This window comes from Syngnathoides biaculeatus, chromosome 3 (genome assembly GCF_019802595.1).
Source record: "Syngnathoides biaculeatus isolate LvHL_M chromosome 3, ASM1980259v1, whole genome shotgun sequence".
NCBI lineage: Eukaryota > Metazoa > Chordata > Actinopteri > Syngnathiformes > Syngnathidae > Syngnathoides > Syngnathoides biaculeatus.
The window spans coordinates 38,168,724-38,187,096 of NC_084642.1; the positions used below are offsets into that span (position 1 = coordinate 38,168,724).

Sequence of the window (18,373 nt, forward strand, 5' to 3'; positions counted from 1 at the left end):
GTCAAAAGAAATTCAGTTACACCAGCTGCTCATTGCGTCGATCGAGAGGCAGTGTGACGGCGTTAAAAAAATAAAAAACCCTGACTATCATCCACATCGTCGCTTGATTCAGGTGTGGCCAATACGTCGAGCACATGCACGTTCTAGCAAGCCGGCCTCCTATTTACTGCAGTCCCGTGGTGCGTGCCCCCCCAAAACAATACGTCACGATTGCCGACAGGAATGTTTGTTCCAATGTGTTGCTAGCTTGTTCCCACGAACGCTGATTTATATTGAACTAAACTTTCAGCATTTTCAAAACATTGTGAGTATAGACCGTTAGTGTTTATTCCTTGACAGGCCAGTGCATTTAGCTTTTCTACAGATAAAGTTTGTCAGATGAAGAATTTTTATTGATGAAAAATTTCAAACTTATAATAAAGGCAACTGGTTATACTATTAGTATTACTAGGTCTACTGTATATCTAAGATAGTGAGTAATGTGGTTGAGTGTATCAGTTCAACGCGACGTAACCAGTTTGAGACTTAAACGTTAATAGTAATTACTACAGATCAACTTCTTTAACATGTTTTGCTGTACGGTGTGGAAATTCTAGGATATATTTTCATGTATATTCGATATCTATACTATTTTATATGTATAATGTGGGGAAAAGGACAATTTTATGTCTTTTTACTGAATAGTTCACTTAACTCATTTGTCTTGAGATAAGATGGCATATTTTAATGACAAATGTTATTTTGTGCTATCCAGTGATAGGGGAATGGGGGGAAAAAAATCTGGGCTTGGCCCTTGGGGAACTTCTGCCCAATTTTTTTTTTTTTTTTTTTTTTGGTCAGGACTTAGAAATTTTACTTCCAATTTTTGTCTGAATTTTGTTCACAGATATCACCAGAATGCACCACAGCCATCCATTTTTTTCAAAAATGTCCCCCCGGACCTCCCTAGTGCTCGCATTTGTATTTTCAGGAATGTTTCACGAAATTCCACTTCTATCTCTATTTTTGGACAATGCATCGTCTGTGCTTTCATCCTCAATCAGGCTGTGCCAAGGTGGAATTTTAACATTAGACACCATCTCATCCTGCACTTTCTACTTTGGCTTCAGACCAGACCTTTTTTACTCGAAAAGGAGAAAATGTCATCCAGTTTCACCACTTTTTCTTTTATTATTCACATACCCCGGTGTTTGTAATTATGAGTGTACTCCTTTGAAATGGAGGGGGGCGGTGTCAGGTAAACTAAGAAGTAAAGTGTCTGGCCCGGTGTGGCTCAGCAGCAGCTCTTTTTGGGAGGCAGTGTACTGCCATGTTTAAAAAAAAACAAAAAAGACATCAGACTGTAGTTCACTGCACTGAATCTGTTTTCCTCTGAACTGAGTATGTGCCCAAATGCACAGTTGCGCAGCTTAGTGGGAACAATGGTGAGGATGGGGCGCTGCTGACCCGACTTGGCACATTTTGTGTTTGTGGGGAGAATACTTCAAAGACCTCCACAGTTCCACTTACACGCCTTCCCATGAGGAAAAAAGTCTATTATCTCAGGCGGGCTCGCTTATCTCTGGGGTTGAGGTCACTGAGGTGGTTACAAAGCTCCTTGTTGGCAAGGCATCAGGGATGGATAAGACTCGCCAGAGTTCCGAAAGGCTCTGGATGTTCTGGGGCTGTCCTGGTTGACACAACTCTGCAACATTGCTTGGACATCAGGGACAATGCTTATGGAATGGCAGACTTGGGTGGTGGTCCCCCTGTTTAAGAAAGTGTGTTCCAACTACACTGGGATCACACTCCTCAGCCTCTCTGGTAAGGTCTACTCAGGTGTAGTGGAGAGGAGGGTCCGTCAGTAATTTGAATCTCAGATTCAGGAGGAGCATTGTGGTTTTTGTCCTGCCTGTGGAACAGTGAACCAGCTCTACATCATCGAAAGGGTCCTCGGGGCTGCAAGGGGGTTCGCCCAGCTAGTGTATATGTGTTTTGTGCACTACGAGAAGGCGTTCGACTGTGTCTCTCAGGCAGTCCTGTGGAGGTGTGGGGTACCAATCCCCTGATACAGGCTGTTCGGTCCCTGTACGACTGATGTCAAGAGTTTGGACCGTATTGATTGCAGTACGTCGGTCTTGTTTCCGGTGAGATTTAGACTCTGCCAAAGCTGCCCTTTCTTACCAGATCTGTTAATAACTTTTATGAACAGAATTTCTAGGCACAGCCGAGGCGTAGAGGGTTTCCAATTTCGTGGTCCACATCTCTGCTTTTTGCAGTGAAGTAGTTTTGTTGGAGTAGCATGGTGGCTCAGCTGGTAAAGCTTTGGCCTCACAGTTCTGAGGACCCGGGTTCGATTCCGGTCCTGCTTGTGTGGAGTTTGCATGTTCTCCCCGTGCCTGTGTGGGTTTTCTCCAGGCACTCCGGTTTCCTTCCACATCACAAACACATGCAACATTAATTGGACACTCTAAATTGCCCCGAGGTGTGATTGTGAGTGTGGCTGTTTGTCTCAATGTGCCTTGCGATTGGCTGGCAACCAGTTCAGGGTGTACCCTGTCTCCTACCCGTTGACAGCTGGGATAGACTTAAGCACTCCCCTTGACCCTCGTGAGGATAACCGGCAAAGAAAATAGATGGATGGTATTTTTGGCTTCATCAAGCCGCCATCTCCAACTCTTACTGGAGTAGTTCACAGCTGAGTGTTGAAGCAGCTGGGATGAGAATGAGCATCTCCAAATCTGAGACCCTGGTCCTCAGTCGGTAAAGGATGGTGTGCACCCGCCAGGTCAGGGATATCCTCTTTTGCTACTCTTCCATTCAAGCAACATTTTGTTCACCAGATAAGACCATGTTTTATTTGTTGCACTGGTGTTTTGTATTTTCGTGTTGAGGTGCTTGGTCCCGTGGACGTAGTTGTGGTCCTAGTGGAACTGCGAAACACACATATCACAATAGCGACATCTCGCGGAGTGCATTTTGTAATAATTTGGAAACATGCCTACGTTTATCTAATCAGTTCATGGATGTTAATATTAAATGTATTAAGTGATTCTCCTTCAGGATTATGTCAACACCGAAAGAACTGACCTCAAATTCAGAAATGGCCTATAAAAAAAAAAAAGAATTCATATGTTCATTTAGGATGCATTTGGGGTTAGCCATCATATTAGGGATTATATTTCATGCCAATTTAGATTGAGGATTATATTTCCTGCCACAAATCCCTGTAAATCATTTGAAAATTTTTGACCAAAGCCTTGACTGTTAGGTCGAAAAATTACTCTGTGTTTATTACCATATAGTTGAGAGGAAAATATGCCATTTAAAAAGGTAATTTTCAGATTGGGTGGGGCCATCTCACTCCGGACCATGCTAAGTGAAAGCTAAGTGACAGATAAAAAAAAAAAAAAAGAATTATAATTGTTCATCACATCGCTGACCTGTCAATCGTGTTGAAATACTCTGAATTATTTATTTTGGATGCCAAAATTGAGTCCCTGGTGAGCAACTCTGTTATGTCGTTCCTTCAAATGTACCCATCATCCAATCTGGAGGAATACTGTATTGAGTTTATAATATGCTGTAATGTATTGACCAGTTATCATTAACTTTGAAGTTTTATATCTTCTTGTTTTAATATCAAAACATTATGGGTACATGCAGCTTTCTCTAATACAGTGGTACCTCTACTTATGAAAGTCTCTACTAACGAAAGATTCAGGTTACGAAAAGACTCCCTGGAAAATTGTTGTCTAATACAGTGGTGCCTCTACTTATGAAAGTCTCTACTGACAAAAGATTCCGGTAATGAAAAGCCTCCCCGGAAATTTTTTTGTCTCTAGTTATGAAAGAAATTCAGGATACAAAAGGGAAAATATGGCACTGGATTCAACCGAATGTAAACATCCTGTACTGTATCTTGGTTTGAAAGCGACGCAATAGAGATGCTCTCCCATTGGCCACCACTGGAGCCCTTTCCTGGCATCACATTTGGTAGAAGGGATGTCAATCTTTAGCTATGATGCACATCCTGTCTCTTTGTGTGTGTGGCGCAATAGAGCAGCTCCCCCTATTGGCTAGCATGTAGCATCTTCCAGGCATTACATCCTTCCATTGGCTCAGAGCGACGTCAGTCTTTTTTTTTTTTTTTTTTTTTTTTTTTTTGGGAGGGGGGGACGTCAATTTTTACCCATGACGCACTTCCTCTGTATTCATCACTAAATCCATTGTCATACAGTCGCACACGCTCGTACTGTACAATATCTTCGTGGATTTATTTATCTTTTTTCACCTTGTTGAAACTGATGGGCCGTTCTATTGTGTTGCTTCCATGTGCCCTCATCGGCTGTGCTGCTTGACTTGAGAGGTTCGCCGTGGAGGTTGAACCTGAAGTTGAAGAAATTGTTTCACTGGGAAAGGCTGACAAGACATAAAGGATTTGGTTCACCATGAGGATCTTTCGACGGAGAAGCGAGGACATAGAGAAGTTGGTTCAGTCCTAGGATCAAGTGTTAACTCGGAAAATGTGTTAACTAGTCGATCAATATCTCACTTCGATGACGTTTGCCTTGCACATTTCCGCAAGATTATTAAAATCCGCCAAAGGCAAACATCCTTGGATTTGAACTTTAGGAAACATTAAAAGTTAATGTTTGTTTTTAATTTATAGTTTATGGAATTTATTAATTTTAGTGGCATTAAGTTGTGTCGTCAGTAAAGGAAGTATAAAGGTGCGCCAAAGCTGTGTCACAGGCCTAGCAAGGGCAGTGGTTGGCCTGGGAAGGAGTGGAGGTAAGGAAGATCACCTTGAAAGAGCTTTGGGAGATGGAGGCATTCAGGGCAAGCTTTACCATCAAAGCAGTATATGAGGTCTTGCCTTCTCCCACGAACCTAAACCAGTGGTATGCCAAAGATCCCAAGTGCCTGTTATGCCCTGCAACACTGAAGCACATCCTGGTTGGTTGCAAGACCAGCCTTACTCAAGGCCGTTACACCTGGCAGCACAACCAAGTGCTGAAGTGTCTCGCTGGTGTTCTGGAGATCCAGCGGATGAGGTGAACCCCCTCCCACCCTTGTCATCCAACTGGGACCCAAGGCTGTTTATTGGGAAGGGGAAAGTCAAACCGGCCACACCAACAAGGCACCAGATAGCGGACAGCTGGGCAGTGCACAAGACTGGAAAGTGCTGGCAGATCTGGACAAGAAGCTCTGCTTTCCAGTTAAGGTTGCAACTAGCACCCTACGACCAGAACTTGTGCTTGGGTCTGGCTCTCTCAAGCTTGTCTACATCATCAAGCTCACAGTGCCCTGGGAGGGGCCAGTCGAGGAGGCGTAAGAGCAGAAGCGGCTTACGTATGCAGGACTTGTGACTGAAGTGCAAGGCGGTCGAAAAGGCCAGCCAGTGGCTGTGGAAAAAGATGAAAGACCCTAATTTGGCCTTCAGTAGAACTGATAGCACATAGGGGGTGACCCTGGGACGCTGGGTTTCACTACTTAACCCTTTCAAGAATGTCACGGGCCTATTTGCGAAACACTTGATGACGGAAGGAAGCCCATTTGATAACCCATAGGATGCCATCACTTATTTGAACATCCCACAAAGTCTCATTGGAGCTGAAATATGCATAAATAGAGGGATATTACCATCTAGTCCTACATTATACATCTCTGCGTGCCTCCGCCTCTGAAGACACCACAACGTCTTTTTGCGCGCTATATGTGTGTGTTTGTGTGTGTGTGTGTATTTTTATTCATTAATTTACTTTCATACTTTTAAGTTATTATGTTGTGGATCTTTTGTGATGCAGGATTCTGGAATGTACCGAGGAGTGCCTATATAAGGACGAGAAACGGGGGGCCGAGTACAACCAGTTGGTGCTAAGGTGGAGGCTATTGCATGTTTCCCAGTTCCACATTGTCAGAGAGAGCTCATTAGATTTGTGGGCATGGGAGGCTATTACAGGAAATTTTGCTGAAATTTCTCTGTTGTTGTGTTTCCACTTACTAAACGTTTGGGGAAAAGGGTTGAATTTCAGTGGGATAGCAGTTGTCAAGATGCATTTGAAAAAGTCAAAGCCATACTCATGAATTCTCCAGTGTTACAGGCACCAAACTTTAAGAAAGCTTTTAAATTGCAAATTGATGCAAGTGATGTGGTGCAGGTGATGTCCTGATGCAAGATCATGACTCAGGTCTTTTATCATTCGGTGTGTTACTTTTCCAAAAAGTTCGATAAATACCAAAGGAAATATTTGACCGTTGAAAAGGAGACTGAGTCTTTTATTGGCTTTGCAGCATTTTGAAGTGTACTTGTGTACTAAAAGAATTCTGATTGAAGTCTTTACTGATCACAATCCCTTAACTTTTCTTCACAAAATGAAGAACAAAAATCAGAGACTTATGAGGTGGAGTTTGAGTTTGCAAGGATTCAGTCTTGTGATCAAGCACATTAACGGTCAAGACAATGTTTGTGGTGATGCACCTTCCAGAGTGTAAAGTTGTTTAATGTTTTGATATTTCTGTTATATTTTTGTGTTTTCATTTGTGTGTTTTCTGTTTTAACATGTTTTAAGAGTTGCTTATTTGTATTACAACAGAAAGTCTTTCTTTTCCTTAAGGGGGAGAGTTTTATGTGTGTGTGTGTGTGTATTTTTATTCTTTATTTTCCTTTCATGCTTTTAAGTTATGATACGGATCTTTTGTGATGTGGAATTCTGGAATGTTCCAAGGAGTGCCTATATAAGGACGAGAAGAACCATCAACAGGGATTCTTACCACCCGCTGCTTTGGACAAGTACAAAAGTACACGCCACACTGCATTCTGCCTTTCGTCCTTGGACATTTCTGGAACATTTGTTGACTTGGAATATTTGCTGGAAAGACTGGTGAAAAGATTGGTGACCATTCATAGCTTGGCTCAACAACTAAGTCTTTGAACTTCTATTTTGTGTTAGTTGTTTTATCATTTTTGTGTTGTATTGTGTGTATGATTGAATTGTCTTAAACACAATACAACTGCTTTGTCATATTTTGCTGGTTTGAGCAAGGGGATATTAGTCTAAATTCACACATACCAGCGCCACGCACTCAACACCGAAGATAAATAAACATAATTTTTTATTATTCTTTACATCATGTACACTGAATGCTTATTTTTAAAACAAAATTTTGTGTTATTCTTCACATTATGTACACTTTGAATGCTTATTTTGGGTGGCGGGGAAGTCTGAGGGCTTTGAACGGACTAGGCTATTTACATGTAAAATGCGTTTCCATTTACGAAAGTCTCATGTTACAAAATGACTTCCAGAACAGATTAATTTCGTAAGTAGAGGTACCACTGTATATACATTTCATGTGGGTATGTTTTCAGAAAAAAATCCATTCCTCAAAAACAAATACTCAAAATATCATCGTACAGCATTTGTTTCACCAATATGCCAGAAAAAGTTCCATTACTTTTAATGGAAGTGCTAGCTTTTGTTCCAGTGAAAACCTGAAACAGATTGCCAGAGATACTTTATACTTGTTTGAATGAGAATACAATATAAAATGTTACACCTCAATAAAACAGTCACTGATACACAACAACATTCTTGTCTTTGTAAGGATGAATCCTAATTGTATTGCCTTCTAACTTTGTTTACAATGTGTTTCAGAATCTTGAAATCAACCTACAAGATAACACAATTCAGTTCAAAGGTTGGTATGTGTTTTTGTATCTTTGCAAATGTCTTTACATTTTCTAAATAAAGAAAATGCTATGTGGCTAGTAGTCAAACGACAGCATTTTACGATACAGTACTTCCTAATTGTTCAATTTAGTTGAGACAAACTGCATCATAAAATTAACCATATATTCCAATTTGTAATGTTATTGTTTTCCACAGCACAAGGACATGGAGCTAAAGGAGATAATGAATACAAGTTTAGTTTGGAATTTTTTGAAACCATCAGACCTGAGGTATTGTCTTTTTCATTACATTCTTTAGTTCCAGATAATTGTACTATAATATAGCTGTCCACTTCGCAGTCAAGCTGCGCCAAAAACAGTCCCACCTCCCAAAAGTGTAACGGCAATGTCATATCCTTTGTTTATGTTATATACTGAAGACATATGGGTTTCAGAACAAAAATGATTGAGACAGAAGTTCAGAATTCCAGCTTTCATTTCATGGTATTTACACGCAGATGTGTTAAAAATGCTCAGAACAGATCACCTTCTGTATGAACCTACCCGCTTTTCAAGTGAGCAAGATTATTGGACAGGAGGCAGGGTACACTCAGAACTGGTTGCCAGCCAATCACAAGGTACACATAAACAACCTTTCACACGCATTTTCACACCTACGGGCAATTTAAAGTCACCAATTAACCTACCATGCATGTTTTTGTGATGTGGGAGGAAACCGGAATGCCCGGAGAAAACCCACGCTGGGATGGGGATAACATTCAAACTCCACACAGGCGGGGATTTGAACCCAGGTCCTCAGAACTATGAGGCAGACGCTCTGATCAACGAGTCACTGTGTCGCCAAATGTTGGAACAGACATGATTATTTTAAAAAGTGAATAACATTTAATATTTGGTGCCATAACCCTTACTTGGAATAACTGCATCAAGCCTGTAACTCATTGATTCAACACACTGTTGAGTTCTTCATTTAAAATGCTTTTCCAGGCCTTTACTGTGATTTTGATTTAGAGTTCCTGGCCATCATTGTGCTCCTCTATGATGTTCTAGGTCACCTCAAGATGGTCTTATTTTTAACAAGGATTTTAACCGCATTCATTACATTTGAGATTTTCCAGGTGATATTCAACAGAGCTAACATTAGCCATTAAAATTTCTTTACACTGAAATAATCCATCCATCCATTTCCTGAGCTGATTATCTATCCTCATGAGAGTGCTGGAGCAAATCCTAGCTGTCATTGTGCGGGAGGCAAGGTACCGCCTCAAGTGGTTGCCAGCCAATCGCAGGGCACATGGAGACAGACAAAGGTCACACTCACAATCACATCTAGGGGCAATTGAGAGTCTCCAATTAATGCATACATTTTGGGATGTGGGAGGAAACCAGAGTGCCTGGAGAAAACCCATGCAGGCACGGGGAGAACAGGCAAACTCCACACAAGCGGGGCCAGAATTTGAACCCCGGTCCTCGAAACTGTGAGGCCAAGACTCTACAGCTGCTCCACTGTTCCCCCACACTGAAATAATGACTTAAAAATAACAGCTTTTTTCCCTATTTGGGACTTGTTCATAAATTAAAAAATATAAAAAATATTTAAGATGGGATGACAGCTTCTTTCAGTGTACTACATTAAATGACAAAAAGTCTAGATCATAGGTTGTAATGTCATTAATCAAAGTTGATTTATTACACAGTGACCTGAGATTGAAAAGCACCAGTCTCGCAGATATAACTGGAGACACAATGGTTTGATAGATTCACACTAAGTTTGTAATTTTACTTTTTTTTTTGTGCCAGATTGCTTTGTCCAACTTTCTGTCCCTTGTAACTACAGGGTTGAGAAATGTTGAGAGACCAGACAAAGCCTGGTCAAAAAAGACAAACAAAAAGCGCTAATTGTGAACAGAATGAGAATAACAAATAAGGATGTCATGTGAGACAGTAGTCCTACACTCTGTGAAGGAAGAACAGGACAAGACAGGAGAAGCATGCAAGACAAGGTTCGTGAACCCGGGTATACAAGCACCCCCCAACCCTGAGTCAGCCCCCCTGTAACCAATACTAGTCTTCTTGGGGGTTGGAGTCTCTTTCACACTGGAGTTACCCACAGTGAGATGCACTGAGCAGGTGTGGGTATACTTATCGCCTCCCAGCTCAGTGTCTGTCCATTTGGGTTCACCCTGGTGGACGAGAGCTCATCTCCTCCGCCATCTATGGAGGGAGACGGTTCCTGACTGTTCCTTGTGCTTACACATCAAACAACAGTTCAGAGTACCAACCCTTTTTCGATTCTTTTTAGCAGGTGGATGATGATGGATGGATGGATTGATGGCAGGTTGAGAGACTAAGGCTATAACAGAGATTCATGGTTACATGCATGTTGGCTGACGAGTTACAATTGAACAATGTAAAAAAAATAAAAAAACACCTAAAGTTCTGAAATCTAGGAAATCGGAACCAGAAAATTATTTTTTTTGAAGGGGAGAAGGCATAAAGAGGCCTGCGGTTCATGGAGTGCTGTGTCCAAGCATATCAATCGAAACTCTACCGGAAGACTTCATTATTCCTTGTGTTGAGGATCTGTATAGAGATGCAGATTTCAATTTTCAGCACGCCCATGTCGCCAGAAGCACCAAAACATGGTCTTTGCTCATGCCATCACATTGCTTGACTGGCAAGCCCACTCATAAAAGAGGAAGTTTAGTTTTCATTTAGAATCTATGGTGCATTATCAAGCAGAAAGGAAAAGAAAAAAGGAAAGAGATTAGCGAAGAAGAGGTGGGACACAGAGAGGACTGAGGAGAGGCATAAGGAATACATTGAGATGTGTCGTAGGGCAAAGGTAGAGATGACAAAGGCTAAACGAGGCATATGACGACATGTACTCCAGGTTGGATAAGAAAGAAGGAGAAAAGGAGCTCAACATGTTGGCCTGACAGAGGGATAAAGATGGGAAGGATGTGCAGCAGATAAGGGTGATTAAGGATAGAGATTTAAATGTGTTGAGTGGTGCCAGTAGTGTGCTAAATAGATGGAAAGAGTACTTTGAGAAGCTAATGAATGAAGAAATGGGAGAGAAGGTAGAGTAGAAGAGGCAAGCGTGAATGACTGGGAAGTAGAATGATTAGTAAGGGGGAAGTTAAAAAGGCACTGAACAGAATGAAAAATGGAAAGACAGTTGGACCCAATGTCATAGCAGTGGAGGTTTGGAAGCAATTTGGTGAGGTGGCTGTGGAGTTTTGGACCAACTTATTCAATAGAATACTAGGGGGAGGGAAGAATGGAGGAAAAGTGTGCTACTTCCCATTTTTAAGAACAAAGGAGATGTTCAGAACTGTGGAAACTACAGAGGAATAAAGATGATGAGCCACACAAAGCTATGGGAAAGAGAAGTGGAGGCTAGACTCAGGACGGAAGTAGGTATCTGCGAGCAACAATATGGTTTCATGCCTAGAAAGAGTACCACAGATGCAATAATTGCCTTGAGGATGCTTGTGGAAAAGTACAGAGAAGGTCAGAAGGAGCTACAATGTATCTTTGTAGACCTAGAGAAAGCCTATGATAGAGTACCAAGAGAGGAACTGTGGTATTGCATGCCCAAGTCTGGTGTGGCAGAGAAATATGTTAGAATAGTTCAGGACATGTATGAGGACAGCAGAACAGTGGTGAGCTGTGCCGTAGGTGTGTCAGAAGAATTTAAGGTGGAGGTGGGACTGCATCAGGGTTTCACTCTAAGCCCCTTCCTGTTTGCAGTAGTAATGGATAGGCTGACAGATGAGGTTAGACTAGAATCCCCTTGGACCATGATGTTCGCAGATGATATTGTAATCGGCAGTGAAAGTGTAGAACAGCCGGAGGAACAATTAGAAAGCTGGAGAGGAAGGAGAGGAATGAAGATTAGCCAAATTAAAACAGAATATATGTGCGTGAATGAGACAGGTGGAAGGAGGAAGCGTTAGACTACAGGGAGAAGAGATAGTGAGGGTGGAGGACTTCAAATACTTGGGGTCAACAATACAGAGCAATGGTGAGTGTAGTAAGGAAGTGAAGAAATGGGTCCAAGCAGGTTGGAACAGTTGGCGGAAGGTGTCTGCTGTTCTATGTGACAGAAGAGTATCCGCTAGGATGAACGGTAAAGTTTATAAAACAGTGGTGTGGTTGGCCATGATGTACGGATTGGAGACGGTGCCCCCGAATAAACAACAGGAAGCAGAATTTGAGGTAGCAGAAATGAAGATGCAGAGGTACTCGCTTGGAGTGAACAGGTTGGATAGGATTAGAAATTGGTTCATTCGAGGGACAGCCAAAATTGGATGTTGAAGAGACAAGGTTCAATAGAGCTGACTTCGATGGTTTGGACATGTTCAGAGGCGAGAGAATCAGTATATTGGTAGAAGGATGCTGAGGATGGAACTGCCAGACAAAAGAGTGAGAGGAAGACCAAAGAAAAGGTTGATGTATGTTGTGAGGGAGGACATGCGGACAGTGATTAGTAGAGAGGAGGATGCACAAGGTAGGCTGAGATGGAAAAAGATGACACGCTGTGGTGACCCCTAACGGGACAAGCCGAAAGACAAAGGAGAAGGTGCATTATCAAGCGGAAAATGAGGGGTTTCCAGACCCAAAACCAAAGAAGAACTGACAGCTAGCATCAAGGAAATCTGGGTTTCCATAACTCTTGGGCAATCCCACAGGATTATTGCTTGATGTCTGTAATCACACCAGCAGAGGTAGAATGAACAAAACCAGAGTCAAGCAGAACAATACTTATGTTGTGGCAGACAAGATAAGTTTTCTAATCTTTGACTAAACTCAAAGCACCTGCACAGTTTCCCTCGGGTGTCATTAAATTATTTCAGTTTGGTTCAATATGGAGAAGACTGCAAACTTGACAATTGGCCAGTTACGTAATGAGTGACAAGTTAAATTGCAGCATATGTGGCAAATATATACTGCAAGTAGCTCACAATGAAAAGCCCCAACAACCAATGCCAAGAGATGGGGCATGAACGCTCGCGTCACCAGCAAATGCCACCATTAAAAATTATAAACCAAGCAAAATTGGCATACACGTTGGCTTGTTTTGACAAGTCTCAACGCCATAATATGGGATTGGGGATGCAAATGCCACCTTCACCAGTAAAAAGAAGGTGAAATGGACAAAATACGAGGCAGGTCTGAGGAGCCTGGGTGGCAACACCAGCTTAACTTGGACAATAAACCCACAAGAATTTTTTTGGTATACTTAGAAGAACTGCTCACCCACTATTTAAATATTAAGTGTTTTCAGTCCTGCCTACTGGCGGTCAACTAGCATAAAATAGAACCCACCTAACATGAAAATTTCTTTCCTTCATTTGAAGCTTGTTTTTGTTTAATCAAAATTCTTTGTCTTGTAGGTTGCAGTTGCTTAATAAAGAACTTCAAATTTAGAACCTTTTTACTATTATTTAAGAATCATGAATGATTGTGTCTCGATCATTAATGTGAGATAGTGATTGACTAATTACTTTATATAAGTGGTCTTGTGATTTATGGTTATTGGATAATGGTTGTTTTGATGTATTTCTATGTACACCAGGAAGTCACCCAGTGGGCTTTCACTGAACATATTGGTGTAACTTAATCAAGAAGCCAAATGCATTTGATGGTGCCTTTAATGTAATGCCTGATGAGAATATTTGATGTCTTACCCAGGATGTGTCTGTTTGTTGTTGCATCACTGTTTCATTCAGATTGAACACAAATCAACACACCATCAGGTAGACATCAAAATTAAGAAGCAGGAAGAGCGCTGGTGGGACCGTTTGACGCTACAGGAGAAAAAGCCTCTATTTCTAGCTCCTGACTTCAACCGCTGGCTGGATGAGTCTGATGCTGAGATGGAGCTTCAGGCTAAGGTTTAAAATAAAGGGTTGGGCTGCTTTTTAACATCCAACCTTTCTTCATCAGAAAATTCCTCACTATCTTAAAGTTTGGATACCCCTCAGTTGCAAAAATACTGGTCTTGGCATCTTTAAAGTTGTTTCTGTCTTCACCATGAGCTGTAGACCTTCATCTTTTGCAGAAAAAAATTAAATTGCTATAGTTACTATTAAGAGTATTTTATGGTGTTTTACTTTGTTTTTAAGTGTAGCCTTAAAACAGGAGCTTGGCAAAAAAAAAAAAAAAGAATCCTGTATACTGACATTTTTGGAATAATGAAGTGTGAATGTGTAACAATGGTTTATCTTTCAGGAGGAAGAACAAATTAAAAAGATAAATGTGGAGTCAAGAATTCAGAAAGACCGTGAGTCCAGTTGAAAATCTCACTTTTGTACGAATCAAAAACAATGGACACGATTATCTACATCACTTTCTTTTCACTCTATTCTTTTTCCATAGCCCATCTCAGTCTGAAGAAAGGCTACTTATTTATGTACAATTTGGTGCAGTTCCTTGGATTCTCCTGGATATTTGTCCTCATGACCGTTCGACTCTTCATTCTTGGTCAAGGTTTGTAATGAACTCCTAACAGAGGGCAAAGTTGACAGACTCAAACTTATTGCACCTTCAAATTGACCATATGACACATCTTAACTATTTTAAGTTTAGTGTAGTAGTGGTGGTTAGTGTTGCAGTTTGGGTTTGCAGTGCAAGGGTGTGCGATGGCCTTCTGGGTTGCAGTACTGCTTCCAACCAATTCCCAATTTTAATGCATGAATCTTGCATTATATCCATCCATCCATCCATCCATCCATCATCCTCGACTTCTTTTCCGGATATGGTCATGGGGGCAATAGCTTTAGCAGGGATCCCCAGACATCTCTTTCCACTGCCACTTCATCCAGCTCATCCGGGGGGATCCTGTGGTGTTCCCAGGCCAGCCGAGATATAGTCTCTCCAGCGTGTCCTGGGTCGTCCCCGGGGTCTCTTTTCAATGGGACCTGCACAGAACACCTCACCAGGGAGGGGCCAGGGGGCATTTGAATCAAATGCTCCAGCCACCTCATGTGGCTCCTCTCAATGTGAAGGAGCAGCGGTTCGACACCGAGCTCCTCACAGATGACCGAACTTGTCACCCTATAAGGGAGAGCCTGGACAACCTGCAGAGGAAACTTATTTCAGCTACTTGTATCCGGGATCTTGTTGTTTTGGTCACGACCCATAGCTCGTGACCAGAGGCAAGGGTAGAAACGTAGACCAACTGGTAAATTGAGAGCTTCGACTTAGCTCCCTCTTTACCACAATGGAATGGTACAAAGTCCGCATTACTAGACACTGCACCAATACACCTATCAATCTCCCGATCCATTCTTCCTTCCACTTTTTTTGTGATGATTTCTCCTACTTTGGATATAAAACCTCTCAGAAGGCATGCATGAGGATTGAGAGGAAAGCTAGATGACCACAAGTGTCAATACATTTGGAAAATAATTTGCTTTCTCCAGTACTGCAGTGGGTCCTCTTTCTGTACTCTGATTGTTGCAGTTACTGTCAATGTTTAGATGTAAGTGTTTTACTTTGCTGAATGGATCTGTCGAGGCGACGCCACAGTTTGCTTCCGGAGAAATAAATAGTATGTCACTATATGGAAAACTGATCAAGTCAAAGTACTCACAAACAGAGTATTTTTTTCTTTTTGTGTCTGGTTCCGTTTTAATTACTCACAAATAACTAACCTAACTGAATCGGTCACATGGTACAACACGGGAGTGAGACTTCAGATATTGTCATTTCCAGCCCCTCCCCCAAATGAATCATGCCTTGATGCATGCTTCACGGAAACACCCACTCATTGCACTGCACACGCTTCAAAGAATCGGCACGTCTCATAATATCACTACTATTTATCCTGTTGACAGTCATGGATGACTATGGAGTGGGAGAAGGGGAACACTGGACTCAATGTTTCATACTCAAATTCACACCAATGAGCAATTTTGAGTTGCCAATGAACCTTCCTATATAGAGTATGTTTGTCAAATATACAGTAAAGAAAATAAGTATTTGAACACCCTGCGTGATACAGCTTAAAATTATGTTAACATTTGGTACAGTAGCCTTTGTTTGGAATTACAGAGGTCAAATGTTTCCTGTAGTTGTTCACCAGGTCTGCACACAATGCAGGAGGGATTTTGGCCAACTCCTGCACACAGATCTTCTATACCTCAGACAGGTTTCTGGCCTGTCGCTGAGAAACATGGAGTTTCCGCTCCCTCCATAGATTTCCGATTGGGTTTAGGTCTGGAGACTGGCTAGGCCACGCCAGAACCTTGATATGCTTCTTACGAAGCCACACCTTGGTTTTCCTAGCTGTGTGCTTCGGGTCATTTTCATGTTGAAAGACCCAACCACGACCCATCTTCAATGCTCTGACTGAGGGAAAGAGGTTGTTCCCCAAAACCTCACAATACATGGCCGTGGTCATCCTCTCCTTACTACAGTGCAGTCATCCTGTCCCATGTGCAGAAAAACACCCCTAAAGCGTGATGCTTCACAGTAGGGATGGTGTTCTTGGGATGGAACTCATCATTCGTCTTCCTCTTCCACCGTTAGTGGAATTATGACCAAAAAGTTCAATTTTGGTCTCATTTGACCACAAAACTTTCTCCCATGACTCCTCTGTATCATCCAAATGGTCATTGGCAAACTTAAGACAGGCCTTGACATATGCTGGTTTAAGCAGGGGAACCTTCCGTGCCATGCATGATTTCAAACCATGACGTCTGTGTATTACCAACAGTCACCTTGGAAACGGTGGTCCCAGCTTTTTTCAGGTCATTGACCACATCCTGTCGTGTAATCCTGGGCTGATTCCTCACCTAAGAATCATTGAGACCCCACAAGAATTGAGTTTGGCTGTCATGTTTAGCTTCTTCCATTTTCTAATGATTACTTCAACAGTAGACCTTTTTTCACCAAGCTGCTTTGCAATTTCTCCGTAGCCTTTTCCAGCTGTGTGGAGTTGTATAATTTTGTCTCTGGTGTCTTTGGAGAGCTCTTTGGTCTTGGCCATATTACTAGTTCGAGTCTTACCGATTGTATGGGGTGGACATACAATGTACAATGGGATGCCCTTCCTGAAGCAACCCCTCTTGGGGAGTAGGGGCTCCAGTGAGATACGAACTCACAACCCCTGGTTTACCAAACTAATGCTCTAACCACTGAGCTATGGGGCCTCCAGCTGTATCACACAAATAAAGAAAGAAAAATCATACATTGCGATTTATGGATTTTTCTTTTTAGATTATCTCTCTCACAGTGGACATGCACCTATGATGAAAATTTCAGACCCCTCCATGATTTCTAAGTGGGAGATCATGCAATATAGCAGCGTATTCAGATACTTATTTTCTTCACTGTATGAGGACTTGAGCACGCTCAAGTGCCTCATTCCAGAGATGGGGGGGGTTTGCTTGCCAAATACAAACACAGTTCCAAAGAAGTTATGTTCTGTTAAACATGAACAAAAACAAAACAATGATTTGAAAATCATGTTCAAACCACAATTGAATACAATACAAAGGACAAGATATTCAAACTGATAAGATTTATCGTTTTTAGAAAATAATTAAATTGGGATTTCATCGTTGCAGCACATATGAAAAAAAAGCTGGAACAAAGTCCCGTTTACCACCTTTTCTTTTAACACCATTCAATAAACGTTTGGGAACTGAGAACAAAAATTGTTGTAGCTTTGGAGGTGGAATTCTTTCTCATTTTTGCTGTGTTTTGCTTCAGCTGTTCAACAATCTAGGATCTCCCTTGTTGTGTTTTTCATCTCAAAATGCCCCACACATTTTCAATGGGGGACAGGTCTGGACTCTAGGCAGGTTAGTCTAGTCCAACTCTATGAAGCCATACTGTTGTAACACATGCAGAATGTGATTTGGCATTGTCTTGCTGAAATAAGCAGGGGTGTCCATGAAAAAGACGTTGCTTGGATGGCGGCATCTTTTCTTCAGAATCAGCTTTAATGGCCAAGTATGCAACAACACACAAGGAATTTGTCTCCGGCAGTCGGTGCCGTCCTGGGACGACATTAGAACAAAGAACACACAAACAAGGAGAAAGAACAAGAGACATTCAGTTAATAGGAGCTATTCCTTATAAGAGTCACAGATGTGCAAGATGCAGAGTCTTCTTCATTTAGAGCAGTTAAAAGTGTGTCAACGCCCCACATTGTTAAACTTATACAGAGTGGGCTTACCCGTTTGTGGTTCACCATTATAGACCAGTGCAATGACGATTGTGCAAAGGGTGCAGTTTAAAGTAACATATTGTGCGATGGTTGACCGAATATATTACCAATACAAATACTGATTGGACAAGCAGGATGTGAGGGTATGTCCCAACAATGGCAGAAGTCAGAAAATAATAGGTTCCCTGATGAAGGACTTGATGACTGGATTGTCAGCGGGGAAAAAGTGTTTGAATACTCTCTCGTTTTGAATTGCATTGATCAGTAGACCTTACCCAACGGAAGGCGCTGGAAGAGCTGGTGACCAGGATGCAAAGACTCCGAAAGGATCCTGCCAGCTCTGGACCTAGTTCGAGTGGCATGCAATTCTTTGAGGGTGTGTAGGGTGGCTCCGACAATCCGTTCAGCGTTTTTGATTGTCTGTTGCAGACGGAGTTTGTCGTTTTTTGTGACAGCCCCAAACCAGAGTGTGATGAATGTAAATGTGAGAATACTGATTGGATGACCGCTGT

General features: G+C 41.8%; 1 protein-coding gene across 1 annotated transcript in view; it reads left to right on the plus strand.

Annotated features, from left to right (window-relative positions):
* LOC133498627 (very-long-chain (3R)-3-hydroxyacyl-CoA dehydratase-like) overlaps positions 1–18,373 on the plus strand; it is a 43,367-nt gene that overhangs the window by 7,554 nt on the left and 17,440 nt on the right. Inside the window, exons 2-6 of the mRNA XM_061815723.1 lie at positions 7,641–7,683; positions 7,872–7,945; positions 13,414–13,578; positions 13,916–13,967; positions 14,063–14,173. Of these exons, the coding sequence (XP_061671707.1) occupies positions 7,641–7,683; positions 7,872–7,945; positions 13,414–13,578; positions 13,916–13,967; positions 14,063–14,173 (445 nt within the window). The remainder of the gene's footprint in view (positions 1–7,640; positions 7,684–7,871; positions 7,946–13,413; positions 13,579–13,915; positions 13,968–14,062; positions 14,174–18,373) is intronic.